Source organism: Harmonia axyridis, chromosome 4, assembly GCF_914767665.1.
Source record: "Harmonia axyridis chromosome 4, icHarAxyr1.1, whole genome shotgun sequence".
NCBI lineage: Eukaryota > Metazoa > Arthropoda > Insecta > Coleoptera > Coccinellidae > Harmonia > Harmonia axyridis.
In genome coordinates, this window is record NC_059504.1 from 41,973,136 (window position 1) to 41,997,875 (window position 24,740).

At 34.5% G+C, this 24,740-nt stretch overlaps 1 protein-coding gene across 1 annotated transcript in view; it reads left to right on the plus strand.

The window, feature by feature from the left end:
* Positions 1-8,789, plus strand: part of LOC123677548 (dynein axonemal heavy chain 7) — a 72,329-nt gene extending 63,540 nt beyond the window's left edge. Inside the window, exons 49-53 of the mRNA XM_045614126.1 lie at positions 3,706-3,940; positions 3,997-4,148; positions 6,826-6,963; positions 7,021-7,164; positions 8,487-8,789. Coding sequence (XP_045470082.1) covers positions 3,706-3,940; positions 3,997-4,148; positions 6,826-6,963; positions 7,021-7,164; positions 8,487-8,693 — 876 coding nt within the window. The 3' untranslated portion in view covers positions 8,694-8,789. The remainder of the gene's footprint in view (positions 1-3,705; positions 3,941-3,996; positions 4,149-6,825; positions 6,964-7,020; positions 7,165-8,486) is intronic.
* Positions 8,790-24,740: the final 15,951 nt, after the last annotated feature.

Below are 24,740 nucleotides of genomic sequence, written 5' to 3' on the forward strand. Positions count from 1 at the left end.
CTATGTTCGTATGCGTCGAAGGCTTCTTGTTGTCAGATGTGTCAACCAATTTGAACCTATTGCGCTTCAAATTGATTGAAATATTGCAAGATATATTCTTTAACAAGAGGCACCAAAATATGTATCCATTGAGAATAGCAAATATATTTGGCGTAACCAGGAAGCACGGATGGAACCATTAGAAAGGCCATTCTGTGGTTCATTCCTTATACACCCAAAAACCCCATACTACGGTAACAGAAATAATGATGAATTTCTTCTTCTTGGTAAAGCAGGGGCATATTTATGGATGCACTTCCCTTAGGAAGGGTCGAACAGTGTGAGATTTTTTTCTTTGAAAAACACGAATCACCTCACCTAATCTGCTGACTTTAAGGTTCCGGGCATCTATTTGTCTATTAACCTAGTGAATTTGTTGGTAAATTTCTCACACTTTCTGTCTTATATCTGTCGTTTTACACAATTGCTGTTCTTTCGCAGCTGATATCTGATTCTTTTGTGGTAGGTTGTCGTCCTAATCATATCTTCAACGGAGTTGTAGAGAACTAGTTTATTAAGTTAGTCAATTTGATGTTGACTTGCTTTTTCAAAAATCTTCTTGGCCTTTTTTTCCAGAAAATCTTTGACAGTCTCCCATTCTGAGTCCCTGTGGGTTTGTTGGTTCCTCACGCACCCTAGCATGCATATATTCATTGCAGCTCTTAACAGTTTATATAAGATATAAACAGTTCAGTTTCTGTCAATTGTACCGTCTTGGTATGGTTTTGAATGTATAGCACCACGTTGCAGATTCTTATATTAGATGAGGTCTTGAAATTGACTCTTGCAACAGGAGTCTTATCTCTTTTTTTCTGGACTTATTTTGTTCCAATATTATGTACTGGTTTGGTGTCTTTTTCTTCTTATTGATGACGGTTTTCCATTAGCTACATTTTTTGTAGCTGGCTGGGTGCCCTTTCTCACCACAGAGGGCATTTTCTCGTACTAATTTGCAATCTTTGTTGTTGTGGTTGTCCTATGCACTTCACTCACTTTCATGGGAAGGTAAATATTTTAGGTGTAATGAAAAGAAATTTATTTTTCCAATAGATCGGGTTCCACTAGACGGTATTAGAAAGTTGAGATTTCGTACAACAAAAACTTTTTCGACAATTTGGTAGTTAGTTAACTCTGTTCAATTTAACCTTTTGGAACGTGAAAAGTTCATTCTTGAGGTAAAGTCTTATTTGAAGCAGGAAAAGTTGTCACAAAAGGCGCTTCTTCTTCTAGATAATGATCGTTCTCGTTCCAAATATTCCAATGAGGCAGTCCTAAGATCTTTTTTCCACCCAATGCCACTTCCATTACCCAACCAATAGATCAAGATGTTATTGATCCAATGAAAAGAAGTTCAATAAACTTGTTGGATGAAGTTGATTCAATGAAGTTTTGGAAATCGTTTACGATCGAAGACACAATTTTTACAGTGGCGAATGCATGGGATGGAGTGAAAGAAGCAAATATCAAAAGAGCTTTTCACAAAATAATGACGCTAAAGGAAGATGAAACCATCGTGAAATCTGAGGGGGAAGAAGCCACCATAACTGAATTAACTGAATTAGTACGCAGTGCCGATGTGTTCAAAGAAATTGATAAAACTGAAGTTGAAAGGTGGACTCAGTGTAACAAAAATGATCCAGGTTATCAACTATTCAGTGACGACTATATTGTTGCACAAGTTTAGAATCAGCCCGGTACGAACAATCTGATTCATCCGAAAATGAAAGTCAAGACGAAGAAAATAATGGGACGGTATCAGTCAATGAGTTTCTAACCGAGGGGCTGAAGAAGCTGCCTACTAGATTATTTTGAGCAACGAAAATTTTTGGACCTTACGCACAATACTTCAGGCAATTAAAAAAGGTCGAAAAATTTGAGCACATTCCAAGGTGACACACTTTTTTTGGAACGTTTAGCTGCGTAAAATATATATCAACTTTATGTAAACGCAAAATAACATATATGCCTATGTAGTGTCTTATTTTTCTTAGATCGATAACTGTCATTTATTTCGAAGCAATTGGCTATCAATCTTGGGTCCTTCAGGTTTCACATATATTTTCTTCACATTTCTGGTAATAATAAAAAAAAAACAAAAATAATTTTCATGTTGCATTCTAAATATATTAAATGAGGTCTGCATTGGTGGTTTTCTTGAGGAGCTGTGGTTGTTATGATATCATCTTGGTAGAGCACTAATACATCCTCAACAAATCTGGTTACTAGTTTATTTAGTGTGGATCTTATTGGTTCAATCTTGCTGCTTGAATAGAGTAAGATGTTTGGTGGATTGTGGAGTATATTATTCGATTGCCTCATTCTTGTAATGGTTCTACGTGCTGTTGTTTTTACTATTATTTTTATATTTCTCAATGCTGGCCTTTTATAGTTGTTGTATATTGGGTGTGCATACTCTAGAAGTGGGCGGCATATTGTCGTGTAAAATTTTGCTGAGGTGTTAGTGTTGGTACCTTGCGTCCGGTAGCCTTATTTGCTGAAATGTTTTGCCCTAGAAATAACCTTTTTTTCATGTTCTTTGTGTGTACTTCCAAGTATTTTCTTTGAAGGAGCTGGATGGATAGTTTTATCATCGAGTTATAAAGTAGCTAGAGGTGATATTATTGCAATCCTTTGATCCAATAGAATAAATTGTGACTTTTCAACATTTATTTTCATTCTCTATTTTTTAAACCAATTCCAAATGTTTTCCAGTAGTTTCTTCAAGCACTCAGTCAGTGTTTTTGCATGCGATATCAGTATTGTGTCATTTGCGAACTGTAAGATGTGAATATATTGAAGAGTAGAGTTGACAATGGGGATCCTTGTGGAGTTCCTTCTTCAGGACAAAACTAGTCAGAAGAGCTTGTGTCGACTTTTACATCTAATTATCTGTTTTCTAAGAATTGTTTACACAACGGGATCAGTCTGTCGGGGACTTCTAGCTTGTACAATTTATGCAACAATATTTTATTACTTATGCTATCAAAGGCCTTTTCAATATCTAAGCTTATAACAGAAGTTTTATATGATTTGAGCGTTGCATTTTTTACATTTGATATGAGGATTGTGAGTGGTTGGATCTAACATTTCTAAAACCAAATTGAAAGTTTGGAATATGTTGCTCTATATGTGGTATAGTGTTTTTATTATTTTTTCATTTAACTTACCTATCACAGGTGTAGAGTGATGTGCCTGCAGCTTCCTTCTTCTCGTTGTTTATTTGTATTCAGCTTATTTTGTCTAGTTTTTTTTTTTCACTTATGTAGAATTATATTTTTTTTTTCTGTTTTCTTTTTATGCAAAACATATAAACTTAGTTGGAATTCATCGGATCTATTTTTTTCTGTCATCTTATGAGAATATAAATATATGTTTATGTGAAGGCAACTAGTTGGGTTTTGAAAGGATCATAAAATTTTTCTCTTTGCTGTCCTTTGTTTATATTAAGTATTTGATTTAGACGACAAATATATCTTATTGGGAAACCACTATATTCAGGTTTGTACATGAATAATCATAACTTTGGTCTCAGATATTACCTAATAATTTAAATAATTCCTTCACTTCCTCATGCTAACGTTAAGGAATTAAAAAAAGCAAGGGTTAGTTGATAGCTTTTTTAACATTTTCTGTAAAGCATATTGTAATTCTCTGATATTCTTGTAGGATGCTCTTTCTTCTGGTGGAGCTGAAAAAACACCAGACGAGATAGTTTTGGACGTTGCATCTGACATATTGGCAAAATTACCACCTCTTTTCGACAGAGATGCAACAATGGCGAAGTATCCGACTTTGTACAATCAAAGTATGAATACGGTGCTAATACAAGAAATGAACAGATTCAACAATTTATTAGCTGTTATTCGAGGAAGTCTAATCAGTGTAAAGAAAGCGATCAAAGGTACAACATACAGCTGAAAGAGGAGATTGCTGTAAAACTTAACTATATGTTTTCAGGATTAATTGTCATGTCTGGACCTTTAGAAGAAGTCGTCAAAAGTGTTCTGACAGGCAGAATACCTGGCATGTGGGCTGGTAAATCTTATCCATCGCTGAAGCCACTTGGAAGTTATGTTGTCGATTTCTTGGCAAGATTGGCGTTTTTACAGGTAGATAACCGATTCCACCGATATCCCAATATGCGCACGCAAATGCGAGGTATTTATTACCCAAAAGCAGTATTTAGCAATGTCTGGAATCGAGGCTGCGTCGCAATATGCGCCCGGGCTGACTGTCAATTGAGAAGTCCAAAAAAACTGGTGAGCTATGTGCCACTAGTCAAGATGCGACTGGCCACATTTGTGGTGTCCAATCTTCTTGGAATCAAAGAAAAATGAGCAAAATTCATTTCAAGATTCTGATATGCCTCCATCGACCGATCACCTCATTGATATGACTTTGTTTAGATCAAGTGAAATTGATTATAGACATGATTTGATCGAGACAATGAACGTTTTTTCAAATCTTCCTTCAATTTTCAAACAAAGGTATTTGGATCGACAGTGTCCAGCCAGTAGTCCCACCATTACCCGACGCTCAGCTCGTGGTAGCTTCAAGAGCTTCTTGGTGTAGGTCCATGATAGCAACATAAATTTCTTTGCCTTAGCAAAACCAGAAGTGTTCCTCTAGAGTCTAGAGGGTTATTCCATTGTCTCACCCCATTGTTGGACCGCTGCCTTATATTGGTCTTTTCCAAACCACAGGCTCAGGACCATCCTTGATGCCCTTTTTGCAAGTTCATAGCCTTTTTCGTTCCCTTCAATACCACAATGCCCCGATACCCATAGTAAAGTTACTTTTTCTACTCCTATTGAATTATACAGTGTGGAACAGCCAAATGGAATAAATTCGATAACGGATAAATGAGGGCGTGTTGGGAAAAACGCTTGGACACGTCGATTTGTATTTTCAACTGCGCATCTTTTTCAAAAAAAAAAAAATTATATAGGGTGCGTCATGTGACAGTGGCCAATACCAACTTTCTTATTTTAAACGCAAGCCCCTATATATTATTAATTTTTTGGATTCTTCAGAAAATTCTAGACATAATTCATGTACAATGTCCTATACCTATCTTCAACTGTTTCGGAAATATTAAGTGTTTTCAGATTTATTACAAAAATTAACATTAACAATAGAAAATTATCTTATTTCACAAATTCGCTACATTACATTCAATACTTATTTCCCATTTAGCTCTTGATAATGAGAAAGTAAACAAAAACCATTCCTGCGTTTCTTTTTACTGATATGAAATGAAAAAAATACAAAAACAGTTTTCTTTATGTTCGTATAAAACTTGTAGCCTTAGCAACTTGTTGTCTACCTGCATGACAGTAATGATTAGTGTCAGTGCTATTGTCATTTGAATTTCGTTAACTGTACGTAATAATATCAGAAAAATGGTTCATTCAACAGAAATGCACAAAATAACCATTCTACAAATGATTGGTTATGGAGATAAGACACGGACACAGAATCTGAAAATACTTAATATTTCCGAAACAGTTGAAGATAGGTATAGGACATTGTACATGAATTATGTCTAGAATTTTCTGAAGAATCCAAAAAATTAATAATATACAGGGGCTTGCGTTTAAAATAAGAAAGTTGGTATTGGCCACTGTCACATGACGCACCCTATATAATTTTTTTTTTGAAAAAGATGAGCAGTTGAAAATACAAATCGACGTGTCCAAGCGTTTTTCCCAACACGCCCTCATTTATCCGTTATCGAATTTATTCCATTTGGCTGTTCCACACTGTATATTCATTATTCAACAGCTTTTGAGCAATTAGGAGTATCTATTAACAAACATGGTGAGTTATAATAACTCACTACTATAACTCACTATAATATATCGGAAAATATGGATATGTGCTTCTATATTTCTCTGCTTCTATTTGATTGGCCGAAAGAGAACATTCTATTATTGTTATTGCGGGGAGGAATGTCCGAGGGAATGTTACTTCAATAATTTTGATGTTTTCAAATTGAGTTGATATCTAATTATTGTGAATGTTTTGCTGAAAACGATTAATTCAGATAGTGAAGATGAAATATTTTATAGGTATACATTTCCAAAAGACAAACAGCTAATGTTACCATACAGAATTACTTGCCCGCAAAAAATATAAATAAGTTTGAAAAAATTTTCTAGATTGGTGTAGCAGTAAGATCATCAAGTCATTGTTTACAGGGAATGTTTTTTGGTATATTTTAATGAATTATTATAGGCAACCATAGAGATTTTTCAATAAAGTTCTATGACTGTACTCTTTACTGGATTCGAGCTAGCCGAAGCTAGTTCGATTGTGATTGGTGACATTAAGTTTCCATCTCTCTTGTACTCGGGATCGAGCACATATGTTTATTTCCCGTTCCTTTTGTCTATATTCTAAGTCTGTATTTCTTCTTAGTATTTATTGATATGCCGTAGATAAAGTATAGTATTCAACTAGCGGTAATGGTCATAACTCACTTGATGAATTACAGCACTCGCCTGCGGCTCGTGCTGCAAACTTCATCTGCGTGAGTTATGACCTACATTACTGCTCGTTGAATAATATACTATTATTGGCTCTGGCCAGTTGCTTTATGAAATTACGGCATTGCCATGTCAGCAAAGACCCTTGGCTTTATTATTCCAGGAATCTCAGTGTGGTCTGGCTGTCCGCAGAGATGTAAATACGCTTCCCTTTGAGATTTCTTTTGGGACACTCTATGATCATATGTCTACCATTATTTAATAAATAATTATACCGCCTTGTTATTTTTTTTTATAGAAATGGTACGACGAAGGAGCTCCACCAACGTTCTGGATTTCTGGATTCTATTTCACTCAAGCATTCTTGACGGGAGCTCAACAAAACTATGCCAGGAAATACACCATTCCTATAGATTTGCTAGGTTTCGATTATGAGGTCATATACCAAAATATGAAGTTGTCTTTACTATAATATTCATCGATCATTTTGTAGGTGATGAAAGAAAAAGAATTCGATTCACCACCAGAAGACGGGGTTTACGTTTATGGTTTATTTCTGGATGGTGCTAGATGGAACAAAAAAATTATGCTTTTGGACGAATCTCTTCCTAAAGTTCTGTATAGTGCAGTTCCATTTGTAAGTAGAATAATACCTCAAATTTTACACAATGGTCTATTATTTCCCTCAACGATATATACATATATTCATCAAAATACCGGTGATTCAAAAAATCATTGACAATCTTCATGAGGTGATTCCTCACGATTTTCTAATATGAGTTGTTCAAATGAATATAATCCGGAAACGCTTCGTTTTCGTTATCGTTCGAAATGTTAAAGTTTTATTTTGTTTGGTTTTTTTTTAAACTTTCGAAATATGTACTTGCCTTACTCAAAGGAAAATTGGTTCTGAAAGATTTTTTGAATTCGAACCTGTATTATTATTGCTCTCATTCGTAGTGGGTGTCACCTACAGTTCTTTTCCTTTTATGGAGATTCATAACTTTTTTTGGCAACCGTCCGGGAAGTGCTCACTTCCTGAACGCTTTTTCTCTGAGAAAGTAGCATTTCCCGGCCTAGTCCGGAAAGTACGTACTTCCCGGACTAGGCCGGAAAAGAATCACGTCGTTTGTACCATTGTGAATATGAAAATCTTGGTAGGTATATTTTTAATGAATGCAGTTGATCATTACCATAGCAACCGAGAAAACGGCTGACAGTTCATATGAAATTAGTTGTCAACAATTTGCATGTTTTTTTTATCGCAATCGCAATAAAATATGGCTAGCAGCAGCTATAGTGTTATTCTACACGGTTGCCGAAAAAATATTGTACGCAACACGCCCGAAAATGTTTTTTTTGGACTCACAGACTTCCAGAATTTTGTCTATTCGTCCAAAAAAAACCCTACTTTCCGGACTTGTTGCGTAAATTACTATTACGCGCATACTTCAAGCACATTTTTCCGTAACATAATCGGTTTTTCTATCATATCTACGTAAAAAAGCAACCTTTGTCACAAGTCGCTATAAGCAATCGCTTTCTAGATATTTGGACTTAATTTTAAGTCTGATAATTAATCGATGCGTTTTGTATACACAAAACACACAATGCCATTATTCTGCATTTTTCACAAGAATGCTTAAGAAAGGAATTTGACGTATTCGATTACTGTTTTCTCGTCTGAAGAGGTCATTAAATAAAAATAAAACTTAAACACTTGAAAACGTTTTCGGACATATTTTCATTTGGACAAATCATATTAGAATTTTGTGAGGAATCACATCCTGAAGTTTGTCAAAGTACTTTAGAATCACCCTGTATATACAATAAAATGATCTGATCCCAACATGTTTTGTTATTTATCATTCAATCAGTTATAACTGGCAAAAATCAGTGGTTCTGCATTTTTTCAATCCAACTCTTTCTCTAATTTTATTGATTTTCATTTCTTTTCAGATTTGGTTGAAACCTATGAAACGAGAGGATATTGCCCCTCCACCCTCATTTATTTGTCCCGTATACAAGACTGCTGAAAGACGTGGTGTCTTATCTACCACTGGTCATTCAACAAATTTTGTGATTGCCATGACTCTTGCTACCGATAAAGAGCCGAAACATTGGATCATGAGAGGTGTTGCCATGCTTTGTGCTTTGTCTCAGTAGATGTGGTTTTAATTCAGTTTGATCTTTACAGATATTTAATTTTTTATATATAAATAGAACACTTTTACAATTTCCAAATAAATTTTTATTAAAGCATTTATTTTCATTTCATTAGTTATTGATAACTCAAAATGAAATAATTCAATTTATAGTCATAACAAGAATACTTTTAATATATGGTTCAATTGGAAACCATATCGGAGAACAAGTGAATAAATAAGAAGTGGATTCTCCATAAAAAACCATCAAGTTTCTTGAAACGTACCATAAGTACGTACTATATGACGATCAAGAGAGTATCATTTATTTAACTGGTTAATTGTCTAGTTTTCATTCACAGGAATGCTTGAGATTTGGTGAGTCTATTCGACTTCTCATTGTTTTTTTCAATTTCTTCCATATACCTTATTGCATTTAGGGGACTTATTATGATTTTTTTCCAAAGGAAATGAAAAACGACGTGCGAAGTATGATCACTACGGAGTTAATTTTATCCACGTTGCATTTTAAATGGTTTTCCATGAAACTATTATCTATAGAGTACTTAACCTACTTCCTGACTCAATTTTTAATTTTATCTATTCTCCATCTATCTTAAAATCTAATTTGATTTCTCTCCTTTTCTGTAGGAGATTAGTATTTTTTTTTGGCGTTCATTCGAATGTTTCATTCAATGAATCATTACAGTCTTCTATATATTACAAGAATACTTATTCGTCGATGCCTGACTGCTATTCCTATATCATCTGTATGTTATGTATCAGAGTTAACAGATTTCTTGAGTTTTTTGGGATGTCCTATGTATATATGTAGTCAGTAGAGGTCCTAATACTAAGCCTTGAGGCAACCCTGCTTCTACTTATCTATTGATACTAGATACTTTGTCATCTATTTTAAAGTAGATATGTCTATTTGTTACATGTTTTTTTAATATAGCTTGCCATTTTCATTTTGTAGGCAAGGTCTTGTCTCCCGTCTTTCTCAACATCTAATGGCACTAATCCTGAATCCGACCTACTTGATGGTATCAGATTCAGTGCTTCTGTATCATTGTTTAGTATTCTTGCAATGGTTCTGTCAACTATTTTCCCAAGAGTGCCAAAAATTTGTTCAGTTTTTCACAAAATATGTATGGAATATTCCAACGTAATAAATACTTCATCTTAACATCAATTTTTCTCCAAATAATTATATCACCAAGAAGTGAAAGAATCGTTCAATTTGAAAGAAGATATTTATTGAAATCCAATTGACCATATTCACCGTCGCCATATTGTTTTGCGACAATACCAACTACCCAGTGTTCCCAACGGAGAAATTTTGAGTTTACTAGAAAAATACCGCTAATATCAAAAATACTATCAGCCATAGAGACTATTCTTCCACTGACTATTTCCAAAAATGAAGCGAAGCCTTCATTTATACACTCGGCCACAATTAATTTGTTCAGAAAACCACCTTTCACTAATGTTTTTATTTCCAAAAGGTGAAATTTTTGCAAAATATTGTCCCAAACAAGCCTATCTGACGTAGCAGCCAGAAAAGGTACACATAAACTTCACTTAGAAACTTTATATTGTGGAATTTTTCTAGTAAACTCAATATTTCTTCGTTGGGAACACTGGGTAGTTGGTATTGTCGCATAACAATATGGCGACGGTGAATATGGTCAATTGTCCTTTTTCTTTCAAGCAAAGTAGTCAAGCACGGTCCCAAGAGGGGGGAGGTCCGGGGGTCTTGCACCCCCCCCCAAAATGGAGCCATCTACCACTTTCAAAGCAAACAAGGTACGAAATGGAATTAATAACAATATACTTGTGAATTACAAAATTCACATCTTTTCCGTCGAAGTGTACAAAAAATACGCAATTGGTACACAAACTAGAAACGGCATTAATATGAACAAATTATTTTGAAGAAGTTATATCTGAACGAGTTCCCATCTCCACTAGTTGTACACCTTATATAAATGTATAAATATAAATATTTTGGAGACCCCCCAAAATTTAAGGCTAGAACCGCCCTTGAGTGTAGTAACTCTTTACTAGTCCAAGAGGGGGCGCCGTAAGCTGCGAATCTCTCGGAAAATCGCTTGGAATAAAGATAACCGTTCCAGGGTAAAATCACTACGCACCGCTATGAAGATGGTTGGTTAATGCGTTAGTAAGTAGAGATCATCGAGTGCGCAAATAATGATTTCATCAATGAACTCGGGATGACACACGCGATCCTCCGAGAGAGGGCGCACCTTTAAAATTGGCTGAGAAAGCCTAGCCAATTCAGAAATTATGTTTTGGAATTTTCAATACTTGGAAAAGTTTCAAAAAGTATTTATGATGACGGAAATAAGTATGAAATAGTATTAGATTAAATGGCTCATGTTAACTCAAAAACAAAGTTTCCTCTACAATTTTACATAAAAATTGCACAAAATTGTTTACTTTTCAAAGTCAATAATTGTTAAAACCTAAAAACCTATAACGCAATCAAGGATACACAAAAATGTGTATATTTTAACGCAATATTCGTGCTGTACCCATTCCAATACACAATTTATGTACATTAGGTTAACAATTTTTGTTAAATTGAAAAATCATTTTGAAGAGTGTAATTAAATCAACATTCAATTTTTTTTTTAGTTTGAAAGTGCAGATTTCCAAAACCATCATCCTTATGGGCGGATATAACTGACTTTGTAGCTACTACGTCTTTTCCAATTGTAATGCTGAAAGAGTAAAATGTGATTCAGAAAAGCAAATTTAATTTCAGAAGATGAAATTTTTAATTCAGAATAGGAAGTTGTTATTCAGAAACGATAATATGTATTTCAGAAAAAGAACTTTATATTCAGAAACGGTAATCTGTATTTGAGAATAGCAATAATTATGTAATTCAGAGAAGGAAAAATTGATATCAGAAAATATATATTGGAATTGGGATTTGATAATTTGGAATTAAGAAAAAGGGAATTGTAATCCAGAAATGGTCACATGTATTTCAGAATTATTGAATTATTAACTATTACTATAATTATTACTGAAATGGGGCTCGTGGAAGCTCTATAAGCCTTCCGGGAACTGCGACTAAATAAAATTTTTGTTCATAACCCTAGCTATTCATACAAACCCAAGGAAGCCGACGATACTGTTAACGAAGCCGATGACATCCTTAGGAGCCTTGCCTGTTACTTCGTGAGTATCCAGGACTGTCTTCTTAGGCCAGTCAGCCTAGGACATTTGCACACTATTAGTTCTGCTGTTGATACCTTCTTTCCACAAAGCCAGCAAATCTCATCTTCTGTCTTACCCATGCGGTACAAAAAGTATTTGTACCGACAGTGTGTTGTCACCAGTTCCACCATTACCCGAAGATTAGCCCTTGGTAGATACTAGATTCAAGAGATTCCTGGTATACGTCGGTGAAAGTACCATGAATTGTTTTGCCTTAGCATGACCAGGAGTATTCCTCCAAAGGGTTATTCTAATGTCTCATTCCCTTTGTTGGACTCTGTATTGGTCTTATGCAAAGCCCACAAAAAGGCTCAGGACCAACAAGTGTTAACCTTGATTCTCTTTCCGCTGGTTCATCGGCTTTTTCGTTTCCTTCAATAACACAATGCCCCGGTAGTCATATCTATGTAATACCTGTGTTGCATATTCTCCTGGTACATTCGGTACTGTTCTGAAACTAAATTGATAACTTCTGACAAACAATTTTCTCTTTCTGAAATATAATTTGCTGTTTCTGAATTTCAATTCACTATTCTGACTTACAACTTTGTTTTTCTGAACTCCAACTTCCTTCTCTGAATTTCAATTTCGTTTTCTGGAATCGAATCAACTGAAATCCAATTTTTCTTTTTTGAATTTTACTTTCCTATTCTGAAATACATGTAGCCTCTTCTGAAATGGAATTTTGGTTCACTGTACTACTTTGGAAAAGGTGTAGAATTCTCAGTCAATCAGTCAGTTACCTGATGGTCTTGACATATGAACAAAATAATAGAACATAAATGTTGTGATACCTCTTCCAATCTTCTTTTCGTACTTCAAAATGAAAACTCTCGATAATATCTCTTTATATTGGGGGTGATTTTAATATTTTACATCTCCATGCCATGAAATCGAATCTTTTTGGTTTAACGACTAGCGTATTCGGGTTGCTACGTGAAAGAGATCGGTAATTACTAATTATGATGTTGCTAGGGGCTTCCCATTATTCCACCCTCGCAAACACAGTCAGTAGAAAATAATTCCACTAATTATGCGCCGGTACAATATACCCCAAATGATATTTCACGTCAGAATAATTACAAATCAACAATGATTGATCCTCGATATAGGGTGCAATCATGCCGCTATAGCTCTGGTCCTTTGAATCTTGCTATTGAAATCTCGTACAATATCCAACAGTACATCGAAGGCCATTAGAAAGTTTACATTCGACCGGGCGTTAAGGTGCAGTTTAATGCACGCGTGTAAGTAGGGCTTCAGTTTTTGATTGCTCGTTCCCTGTACAGAGGGCCATCATGATGTCTGTAAATTTTCGAATTTTGAGCCAGGAGTGGTCTCTTATTAGGAAATTCTACTCATTGTAGTTCTTCTGGTCGTGAACACGATAATTCTTGAGCAGTAGGCCTAGAAGTTGTCAGGGTACGTGTGGACAAAATCCGATTCTATAATTATAACTATTTGAATTTTTGTTTCCCGATAATATCAGAATCACTGAATCGATCCTAATCAAATTATGCTTCGAAATATCTAACAGATATTTTTAAGGCAGTATAAATGTCAATGGTTAATTTGTGGGTGCCTTAATAATAAAAGGTTTTCCAATAATACGTTTGATTCTGATAATGGAAAAAACGAGTATATTTTGAGAGAAATCAATTTTCTCATTGTGAAGAGAAAGGCATGCTATTAACGATGAAGAACGATATGAGTCAAATGACTGCTAAGGCTATAGGGTTGCAGCACCATATCCTTCTTTTAATTTTTCATAATCAAATCGCATATTTCTGGCAATAACAGGCCAATTGAAAAGTCGCCGGTCTACAATGGTGAAACACATTTTTAAGGTAAAATTCGTTTTTAATATTCAACATAGTTGCCTTCGAGGGCGAACAGCGACTAAAGCGATCTTCCTACTTTTCAATACCATTTTTGTAGTACGATTTGTCTTTCGCTTCAAAATAGGCCTCAATTTCGGCGATTACTTCTTTATTGGCGATGAATTTCTTTCCAGCGAGCATTCTTTTGAGCTCTGAGAACTGGAAGAGTCGCTGGGGGCCAGATCTGGCGAATATGGTGGATGCAGAAGCAATTCGAAGCCCAATTCATGCATTTTGCCATTGTTTTCATTGATTTGTGTCACTTTCGCAAGAAAAGTTTTCTGGTTGTGTTATTTCTCGAAGAGGTTATCACAGTTGGACATCGAGATCTTGTGATTATTTTCATCTTTGATAGCATATCTTCCTCTTCCAATTGTATCCAATTTCCCAGATTCTAGAACTGCTAGATTGAAATCACGCAAACCTTTATGGACTAATACCTTCCTTCAATCCAATGAAAGCGACAAGGAAATTTGGCGTTCGGGATGGACTTCTTGTAACGTCTTCAACAAAAGTCTTCTGATTGATCCTTCAGGAAAATTTGGTGTATTTCAAATCGACTTAGGACTGGTCATGGTCGTTGTAATAGTACCCTCTTCAAATGGCATTCTATGTGAGTGTGGTGTAGAAGAAACCATTGACCACTTGGTGAATAATTGCCCGACTTATAAATTTCATGGTGGTTTCCAAGCTATCCATTCTTTTTCAAAATGGGTCGTTAACTTCAAATCGATATAATGAAAACTAATATTTAGTACTCCTTTCTGCTTCTTTTTGTTTGTTTTAGGATCCAATTGGAAATTATAGAGTCGTCAACCGAAAAGAGAGGATGAAGAAAATTTTGTTTTGGTTGAAGAGGAAGTCCTTCAATATAAATTACGTCAGCTTATTCTGTAAACGTTTACACAAACCAGTCACTACACCGATACGGGGAGACAGAGTTTTTGCTGAGGTTTTTATCTGTTCTCTTGTATCATACGTTGAAATGTATGATGCTCCGTTAAATTTCCTCTGCTAATACTGTGATTCATCGACACATATGCTTGATTGTTTGGAATTAATAATTTGTTTTGCTCTTTCTCAAGGGAATATACATATTCTTTTTTTTCAATATCAAAATGAAACCTCCTAGGTATTGGAAATACTTTACAAGCCGATCATTTTTGTAATAACGGAAATATTTAGTATTTTGAGAAATACTACTTGGATTCGTAATCATCTAGTCCAATCGATTTTGAGAACTTTCGCAGCTTAAAATAAGAGAATTGCAGTTCATAACGAAAGGATAAATTGATTGACTTGGAGAGCAAGCACCCAAAAAATCCAAGAGACGTGGAAAGTGGAATTGTTTTGCGATAGTGATGATTTCAGTCAATACACCTAAACTGGATCACATTTTCGCATAAAAATATTTACTCTACCGTAAGTTGTGTACTCTGAACAATATTTGAGAACCCTAAAATAGTAATAGATGTCTGACCGTGCCTCGAATGGCTAAAACAACCCCTTGCTTTGTCTGGAGGCTGTGAACTATCGTAGATAGAACAGGATTGCGGGGGAAAACGGAATTTAGGGTCGCTACTGCCTGGGGGGACAAAGGGTTCTTAATCTGTATCAAACTCAAAGTTTGATCTATCTCTTTAAGAGAGGGTGAACGGAATCCAAACTGCACGCAAAGTTGTTCGCCATGTGTTTTATTCGTCCCTGTATTATAAAAAAGCCTTAAGTAATATGAATCATTAGGTGAGTCTGAGCTATTGTTGAAAGCTTGAATTTAAACCTATGAACTAAAGAATTCAAAAAAATCCGATATTTCTTCAACTTATGACATATCTCAACTTATGCAATAGAAATCTCAACTACTTTATATATCATAATATTTCTCGCTAGAAACTCGAAATAGTCAGGGTAGGCTTAGAATTCGTTGATAGGCAAAATACATTCGAAGTTTCTGGAGATATACTGATAAATGTATTTATTCGTCACATTTCTGAAATTTTGCATTTATATTGAGTTCAACGATGGAAAATATAGCTAAATTTTCTTGATCTGATAAGACTCTGAAGCATAGAATATCATTTGGTAATTCGCAAGAAGGGTCAAAAATACCAAAAACTACCAAAATACCAAGAACTATACAAGAAGGAAGGAATTTTCGTGGAGTAAGGAGCCCATGGCAAGAACATGTGGCCTTTTTCTTTGAGAAATCTGAAAATTTGATCGAAACATCATTTTTATCAAAACAGCCAAATTTATGGGCAGTATGTCCTTTTTGGTGACGATATAAAGGGATTTTCAATAAGAGCTTTCATTTGGATACAAAAAACAACGAGTATATTTTGAAAGTAATCAATGGATGTTTTTATCTCATTGTAAAGGTACGGAATAGCTGTCAATATTGGTCAAATTTCAACCAAATGGCCGCCACGGCTACGATTGCAGCACTTTATCCTTTTCATGAAATTTTTTCGTGACCAATTCGCACATTTGCGGCTGTATGTCCTCGATAACATCACAGATTTCATTATGAAGCTGTTGAATTGATTGAGAAGCATTGTTATTGGGTTGCTGAATTAATACCTTACTTATATTATATCAAGTTATATGATAAAGATCTGTAAAACAAACAAAGTCTTGGCATTGCATCTATAGTTTATTTATATTCAATTTTGAAATTAAGTAGTTATTGCTATATCTGTCCTTTGTATTCAATCGAAAAATATATTCAGAGGAGTAAATTTAAAAATTTCTCCACCTCTTAACCACTTAAAGATAATAACAGAATGCAATAAATTTTAAAATTCACAAATTAAAAATAATTTAATGCAAAAATGCTTTTAGTGAGTGAATCAAAGCTGTTATGGGCAAAATACTTTATGCAATTTAATAGTAAATAGTATAAAAGCATTTCAATAAAAAATAGAAAACTAGAGTATACAATAGTATCTATATCTTTTCATACAAGTTCAATCAATTATTCATGTCATGAACAGTTTCAATAAATAGTGACTTTAGAATGTAATTTACACATCGGCTGATAAATTTGTTCCAATTTTGAAAGTTACAGTACAACTGTGATGTCAAAATTTTTCATATACTAAATGGATTCTTTGAATTTTATTTCTGTCTTATTATGATATGGCTCTTCCATTCACTAAGCTACATTATTTAAATTTATCAACCTGTTTTTTCTGTTTTCTTCACCAGTTTAGACACCACAGTTAAAATTATCCATAAGAGTTATTTGATAAGAATTTTGCAAGCAGGTTGGTATCGAGTGTATCAGTAATGCAACAATTTTTGACGAGCCTTTGGTGAAAAGGAATATGCATATTTTAATGATCTTCAATGGGATCTTTCATTTGCGACTCTTCAATGAATAGATATCTCTTCATTGGATTTCCTTGAAATGAGATGAGCATTTCACTATATTTTTACGTTATATAATCTGAATTTCAATTTATGAAATCATGACTGTATGCGTTTCTTCGTAATAATCGTAATTTCGAAAATTCAGGATCTTTCGGATATAAAAATGATGAAAATAATTTAAACTGGTTATTTCTATGATGAACCATAGCAATTTTTAGTGATATTTTTGTAACCAGAAATAAAGCCGCGACTGTACGTTCAAGGCCTACTTCGATGTCAATAATTCCTGAATGGACTATACATTAAAATGTATGATGGCCCGTTCACATTTCCTCTACTAATACTGAGACTTATCGATACATGCTTCATTGTTTGAAGTTGACAATTTATTGTATTGTTCTGCCTCAAAAGAATAAATATACTAATAAACTTCCGTTTGAAATTTTGTTTGATTGTTCATCATAAAACATCAAAGAGAGTGTAAACCGTCTCTAAAAATATCTCTATAGTCATTGCACTGCCCAGTCTACCTAGCCAGTCGAACAATAAAATTTGAATCGCGCTTCAGGCTTCCTCAATGGCCAAAACGGCGGAAATCAAACGGTGCAAGATCTCATGGCAATCCACCAGTCGAATTATTGCCCCCTTGTTCCCTTCAGTGGGAACTTGGACCGTGTTCTCGTCGAAATCCGGGAGTGTGAGAGACTGTCGCCATGGCAACTATTAAAGATCGATACCGGAGCGCTCTCGGGCTTTGCAGGCTCCTGCTGGAGCGGCTGGCCCGGCATCATTTCCCGGGGAACTTTGCCTTTTCCAGAGTTTTAGCCCGCATGCAAGGGATGGGCTGGTCCTAATTTAGCACAGCTGAAATTCCGAACTTGCAACAAACTTCGCGGGAGAGAGATTGATGATACAATTCGATGTAATTTCACCTTTTGTCATTTCGGCACAATTGCTTATTTCCACATGAATACGTTCTTCGGTACACCGTGAATCTTTTATAATTACCGTTACGTCAGAGGAAAATGGAATTCGGAGAAAATTTCCTATATCTTAATTAGTTCCATTTGATCGTAGCTGCGGGGATCCTGCCTCTTTCTCCTTAGCCATCGTTCTTTTCGAGTTTAATTCTACCGTGGAATCTTTTATGAGGAGGTAACGGGGTTATTAACTACCACATTCGAGGCGATTTACTTAAATCTTCCTCCTGGAAAAAATGAACAAGAAAACACTGCAAATTTAATGCAACGCTTCGTTATTTCCTCTTTTATCGTGGGATATTTGCACTCGTTAAAAAATCTAAGAATAAATATTGAATTACAGGGTTTGAACCCGGAAGTTCTACTCATCATAAAGGTTTTACAATAAGAGTTACATCTTGATATTAAAAAAGAGGATATTTTGAGAGAAATCGATGGATGTTCATTTCAAAAAGTAGAGGATAGCCATTATTGATGCCCAAATATCAACCAAATAGATATGGTTGCAGCATCTTATCTTTTCATGAAATTTTTTCGTGAACAATTCGCACAACTTGAGTTTTCGTCAACACTCCTGATTACAGCAGCAATATTCTAAAATGTTCTTAACCGACGCAAGCAGTTCACTTAGTTGTCCTGCTATGTGTGTCCTCGAAAACGAACTTCATTATGGATCTATATTCCAGTCCATTCTATTATTCACGTGAGTGATATCAGCCAAAAGGCTGCAACCGTTTGCAGTACCATATCCTTTTCATTTCCCTTACTCGATAATTTTACGAATTTCATCTTTAAGCTCTTGAATCGATTTTGGAGCATCAGCATAGATTTTTTACGTGGTTCCAAAGAAACAAGATTGCTGGGGTCAAATCACAAAATCTCGGTGGTTAATTGTGATAATCTCTCCGAGAAATAACACAGCCAGAAAATTTTTCATGTTTTCTTGCAAAATTGCTATTGCTATTGCTAATAAATAAACGTGAGATATTGATGTGGAATCAATATCTTCCAGTTGCGGCCATAAAAAAATCATTAATCACAGCTTAGTTGTGAAATCCATTCTATGTAACACCAGCCTCATTTTCGAATGAATAACTGTAATAATAGGTCCTAAGACTCTATCTATCTATTTTTTGTAAATATTAATGATGATCTTGCTATTGCAGGTGATTTTAATGTGTGTTTTAATATAAATAGCAATAATGTACTGGACAGGAACGCAGAAGTACTGTTGGAGGTCTTTCAATCGTACGGTTTGAAGCAAACAATATATGAGCCAACGAGGAACAATAACTGCATTGATAACATTTTTGTAAGGTATTCGGGATCGGTCAGTTTTTTTCCCAAAATTTTGACAGTAGAGTTTTCTGATCACAAGGCACAGTGCATTAATATCCCAAGACCCTTAGCACTGACTAACTATATTACCAAAAACAGATACAGACCCTTAACTCAGGTAGGCTTTTGTATGATGCACAATATATTGAGCGAACAAGATTGGTCTTTTATATATGATGATTCATTGTCACCCAATGATTGTTTTGACGCTTTTCACAATCGGTTCATAGAAATTTTCCTCGAATCTTTTCCAGAGGTTGATATTAAAACCAGAACAAGCGACTCCGGGGTAAAATGGTTCTCTGGTAACATGGTAGCGATGAGGGAGAAAGTGAGACTTTACAATGACATGTATAATCACTTTAGAACTGATGACATAAAGATGGTGCGGAATAAAGTACGTAGTGAGTACAGAAAAGCTTTGCGCATAGCTCGAATGTCAGCAAATGATAATTTCATATTGAAATCAAATAATCCTGGCAAAAACATGTGTAAAATAATAAACAGGAAGAGACATCCTGAGGCAATTCCATCTATCCCTATAAGCTCCCAGGATTTTAATTCTTATTTTATTTCCTTACCCCATGAACTTGTAGATAATTTGCCAAAAACGGGAATTACTGAACCTAAGAATTTTACAGATACAAACTATCAATATAAAAATGGTTTTCGATTTCAGGAAGTGTCTTTCAATAATGTAAGAGATGCAATATGTTCCCTAAAGGGTAGTAAATCGAGGCACTACTACGGTTTATCAATATCACTCCTGAAAAGGAATATAAATCATTTAGTGAGGCCACTCACTAGAATGGTGAACCGTTGCATTGAGGAGGGAGTTTTTCCAGATTGTTTGAAGGTGGCAAAAGTAATCCCTATACACAAAAAAGGTGATAAGAATGACAAAAAAAACTATCGACCGATTTCGCTACTCCCAATTTTCTCAAAAGTCTTCGAGAAAATAATCCATAATCAGGTAATGAACCATTTTGAGAGTGAAAATCTCTTATACAAAAATCAATTCGGATTTAGAAAGAAATCGAGAACATGTGATGCTATATTACGTTTTGTTGAATATACGCTTGACTGTTTTGAGAAGGGCTTGCTTTCACTATCAATATTTTTAGATCTGAGTCGAGCTTTCGACTGTGTTTCCCCGCAGGCTCTTCTAGACAAGCTGGCAAAGTATGGGTTCGATGAGATTAGTCTTAGACTAATTATATCATATTTCACAGACAGGAAGCAGAAGGTCTTTTGCAATGGTACATGGTCTGCAGAGGGTCTGTTAAGTCTTGGGGTACCACAAGGTTCCATATTAGGACCCCTATTATTCATAATTTTTATGAATGATTTCTCCTACTTCATGGCTATGTATGAACACCTACTGTGGGCTGATGACTCTGGAATTACAGTGGGGCATCGAGAACTGCATGGGGTTGAACAGCTTGCGAGAGTGGCAGAGCTGAGAGCCAAGGAATGGTTCGTATCAAATATGCTAGTTTGCAATGCAGAAAAGACAGAAACTATGTTGTTCAATTTGAGAGGGATTTCAAATCATACTACCAGTGAATCGGTCAGGTTTCTGGGAGTTTACCTAGATCCAAGTCTCACCTGGATCTCCCATGCCAATGAAATAGCATCCAAAATAATAAAAAATACCTTCCTGCTTCGTAACTTGGCCAACATTGTGTCAAAGGATGTTATCAAGGTTGCTTATCATAGTCTGGTCGAGTCACATCTGAGATACTGTGTACTGATCTGGGGTAACTGTTCTAGTAGGGAGGGTATTTTCAGATTACAAAGAAGAGCAGTTAGAATAGTTGCTGGATTAAACTACAGGGATGATTGCGTAGACGCCTTCAAAAAACTTAAAATCCTGACATTTCCCTCTATCTATATTTATGAATGTCTTGTTTATGCATATAATAATAACAGGGACCTTCCGAAGTTTGGTGATACCCATGATTATTACACACGATATAGAAACAACATTAAATCTAAGTATATGCGATTAGAAAAATCCAAGAATGGACCTAATTTCATTTCACATAAACTTTTTAATAAGATACCTGAAGAGGTGAAAAGGCTCAGTCTCCAAAAGTATAAGCAAACTGTTGGTGAATTTTTGCGGCAGCATGCGTTCTGGAGTGTCCAAGAGTTCCTGTCCAGTAGTTTGAATTTTAATCTCTTTTAAATTAATTTATTCTTTGTGTTGTAATGTTTGTAAGGAGGAATGGTATTTTATATCATTCATAGTCGTATTACTTTATTGAGTAATGCTTTTATATTTTGACAATGATACTATGTATCATTTAAGAATTGTATAACTTTATTGAGTTATTCCAATTTTAATCTCTTTTAAATTAATTTATTCTTTGTGTTGTAATGTTTGTAATGAGGAATGGTATTCTATATCATTCATAGTCGTATTACTTTATTGAGTAATGCATTTATATTTTATATTTTGACAATGATACTCTGTATCATTTAAGAATTGTATAACTTTATTGAGTTATTCCAACTATTTTTATATTCTGACATTGATGAGAAATGCTCTATACAATTTCGAAGTTATTACTTTATTAAGTAATGCCTTTATATTTTGACAATGATACTTTGTATCATTTAAGAATTGTATAACTATATTAAGTTATCTCTATTATTTTTATATTCTGACAATGATGAGAAATGATTTATATCATTTCGAAGTTGTACTTTTTATCGAATCCTGTGACGTGTGCAATACAATGAATTTTTGTAAAAGAGCATCAATAAATTATCTATCTATCTATCTATCTATTTTAATTAGTTGGAGCGTTCTAATAAAACTTTAATAAAAGAACACGTTCTACTTTACAGGTTGTATATTTTAAAACTGTTTAACTGTCTTGTGTCTGTGTCTATTTACATGTTAACCATAGAACATAAACATACATTAATTTGTCATGCCCAATGTGGCCAACCTAATAACTACTCTTATGACAGTAACAGCAACAACCTATTCAGTTGTTCTTGATAGTTCCGATTCTGCATATCACTAACTTGTCTCAACAGCTCAAATTTTGTCCCGTTTCACTCTTGCCGTCGAAAGACAACGACCCAAAAGTACTTTTTTTTTAGTTTTGCAAACTCTAACTGAATTTTAACGATTCAAATGCGTCGTTGAAGTGTGTATCGTTCCATTTTTAGTAATGAGATAGTTTATATTTATCAAATGTCAATAGATGAAAGTTTAAGAAGTGACAGCTGCCCTGATAGCGGGCTTTTCACCTATACAGGGTGTACTTTTAAAAGGGCTCAACTTCAAGGGGAGATCATAAAGGTTATTTGCAACAAAAATATCTCACAACACATGGTCGAAATGTAGATGGTTGTTCTTCAATTTAATATGTAGGTATAGATTTCACGAAATGTTTCAAGTTTTTTCATAAAATCAATTATACCTATTTCCTTTATCCTTGTAGCCACATCGAATGTGAACACATATTATATGAAACCGGTATTAAATTTGCTACAAAATAAGAAATTCTGGGTGCAAAGAAATTCTTATTGCGGAGAGATAAATATCATGATTCTGAAGTGAACAATGTCAGTTTTTTACAATGGTTTTATCGATGAAAACTTATTTATTATGGACATGTTTTCTTTTCAGAAAAAATACATTATTTAGTATGCTTTATAATAATAATAATAAAGTTTATCTGACTATAAAAACAAAATGAACACTTCGAAGGACATATCAACTTTTGTCCTAGTTGCTTGTCTTCTGCCATAATATCAAGGCTAACAAGGTAACAACGAGAAGTTCAAATATTCCAAACCTAAATTTACACTGCCTTGAAGCTCATTATCAAAGTAATTATTTTGGAAATAATGAATTTATCTGTTGAATAAAAATAATTCAAACGATTATACTAAATAATAATAATACAGATTTTATAGAAAAATGTGGATAAAACATACTACTTATAACTTACAACAATTGTTCGAAATGTCCAATATGTTTTCCACATCGTTTTCGTTTTTGATCGGGAAGCCTTTCCAATCGTCTCCGCTGAAGATTTCATTACATTAATACAAAGCAGCTCAACAGAGATATTGGATGAAATGCCCCTGGCTAATAGACAAAATATCTGGTTCCAAATGAATGGCTGTCCAGCTCATAATAGCTGGAATATACGGGAATTATTGAATTAATATTTTGGGTACGGTCAGATGAGATGGCCACCAAGGAGCCCCGACTTTACGTCTTTGGATTTCTATTTCTGGAACACCTTGAAAGAAAAAGTCCATAAAATTCGCTTTCAGTCACAAGAGGATCTAATTGAAAAAATGTTTTGCAAAAATTCGTCAGAAATATTTTTTAACTTCGCAGGATTGTAGGAAACGATATGTAGAATGTATTTCGAACAATTGCGATAAATAGTAGGTAGTAGTTTGTTTTCTTTACATTTCTTCTTGAAATGTGTTACTGAAATTTAGTTTATTCGTTTGAATTATTTTGATTCAACAGATAAATTCATGATTTCTAAGAGAATTACTCTAATATCCAATCATAGAGAGCTTCAAGGTAGAGAAAATTTAGGTTTGGAATATTTCAATTTTCGTTGTTATCTTGTTATTCATGATATTATGGCAGAGGACAAGCAGTTAGCACACAAGTTGATATGTCGTTCGAAAGCACACCAAATGAGGTAGGTATTTTTTGCTGAGAAGAAAACATATCCATAATTAACTGCTTTCGTCAATAAAAGCAATGGGAAAATATGACTGTTATTGTTCACTTCCGAATCGTGAAATTCATCTCCTTACCACGCCTGCATTAAGATTATTTGGCAGACAGAACTCCTTATGTTGTAGCAAATTTGTCGTTTTCAGATATGTGGTCAAATTCGATGTGGCTACAAGGATAACGGAAATATAATTGATTTTATAGAAAATCAATAAACGTTAAATTAAAGAATAACCATCAACATTTCGATCATGTGTTAAATGACATTTTTTATAGCAAATAACTTGTATGATCCCGCCTTGAAGTTTCGCCTTTTTAAAAGTAGACATCCTGTATATAGTTCTGTGGCGTCCAAGAGAGCAAGTAGTGGATGAATGAACTTAACGTCAGTGCACTCATAATTTCATATTTTCTTATGTTTATTAGGATTTTAGAAATTAACAAAGAAGCTTATGTTATGTCTGTGTAGGCTTTATTATTGTGTATTTCCGCAATCTGTTTATTAATTTACAACAGTG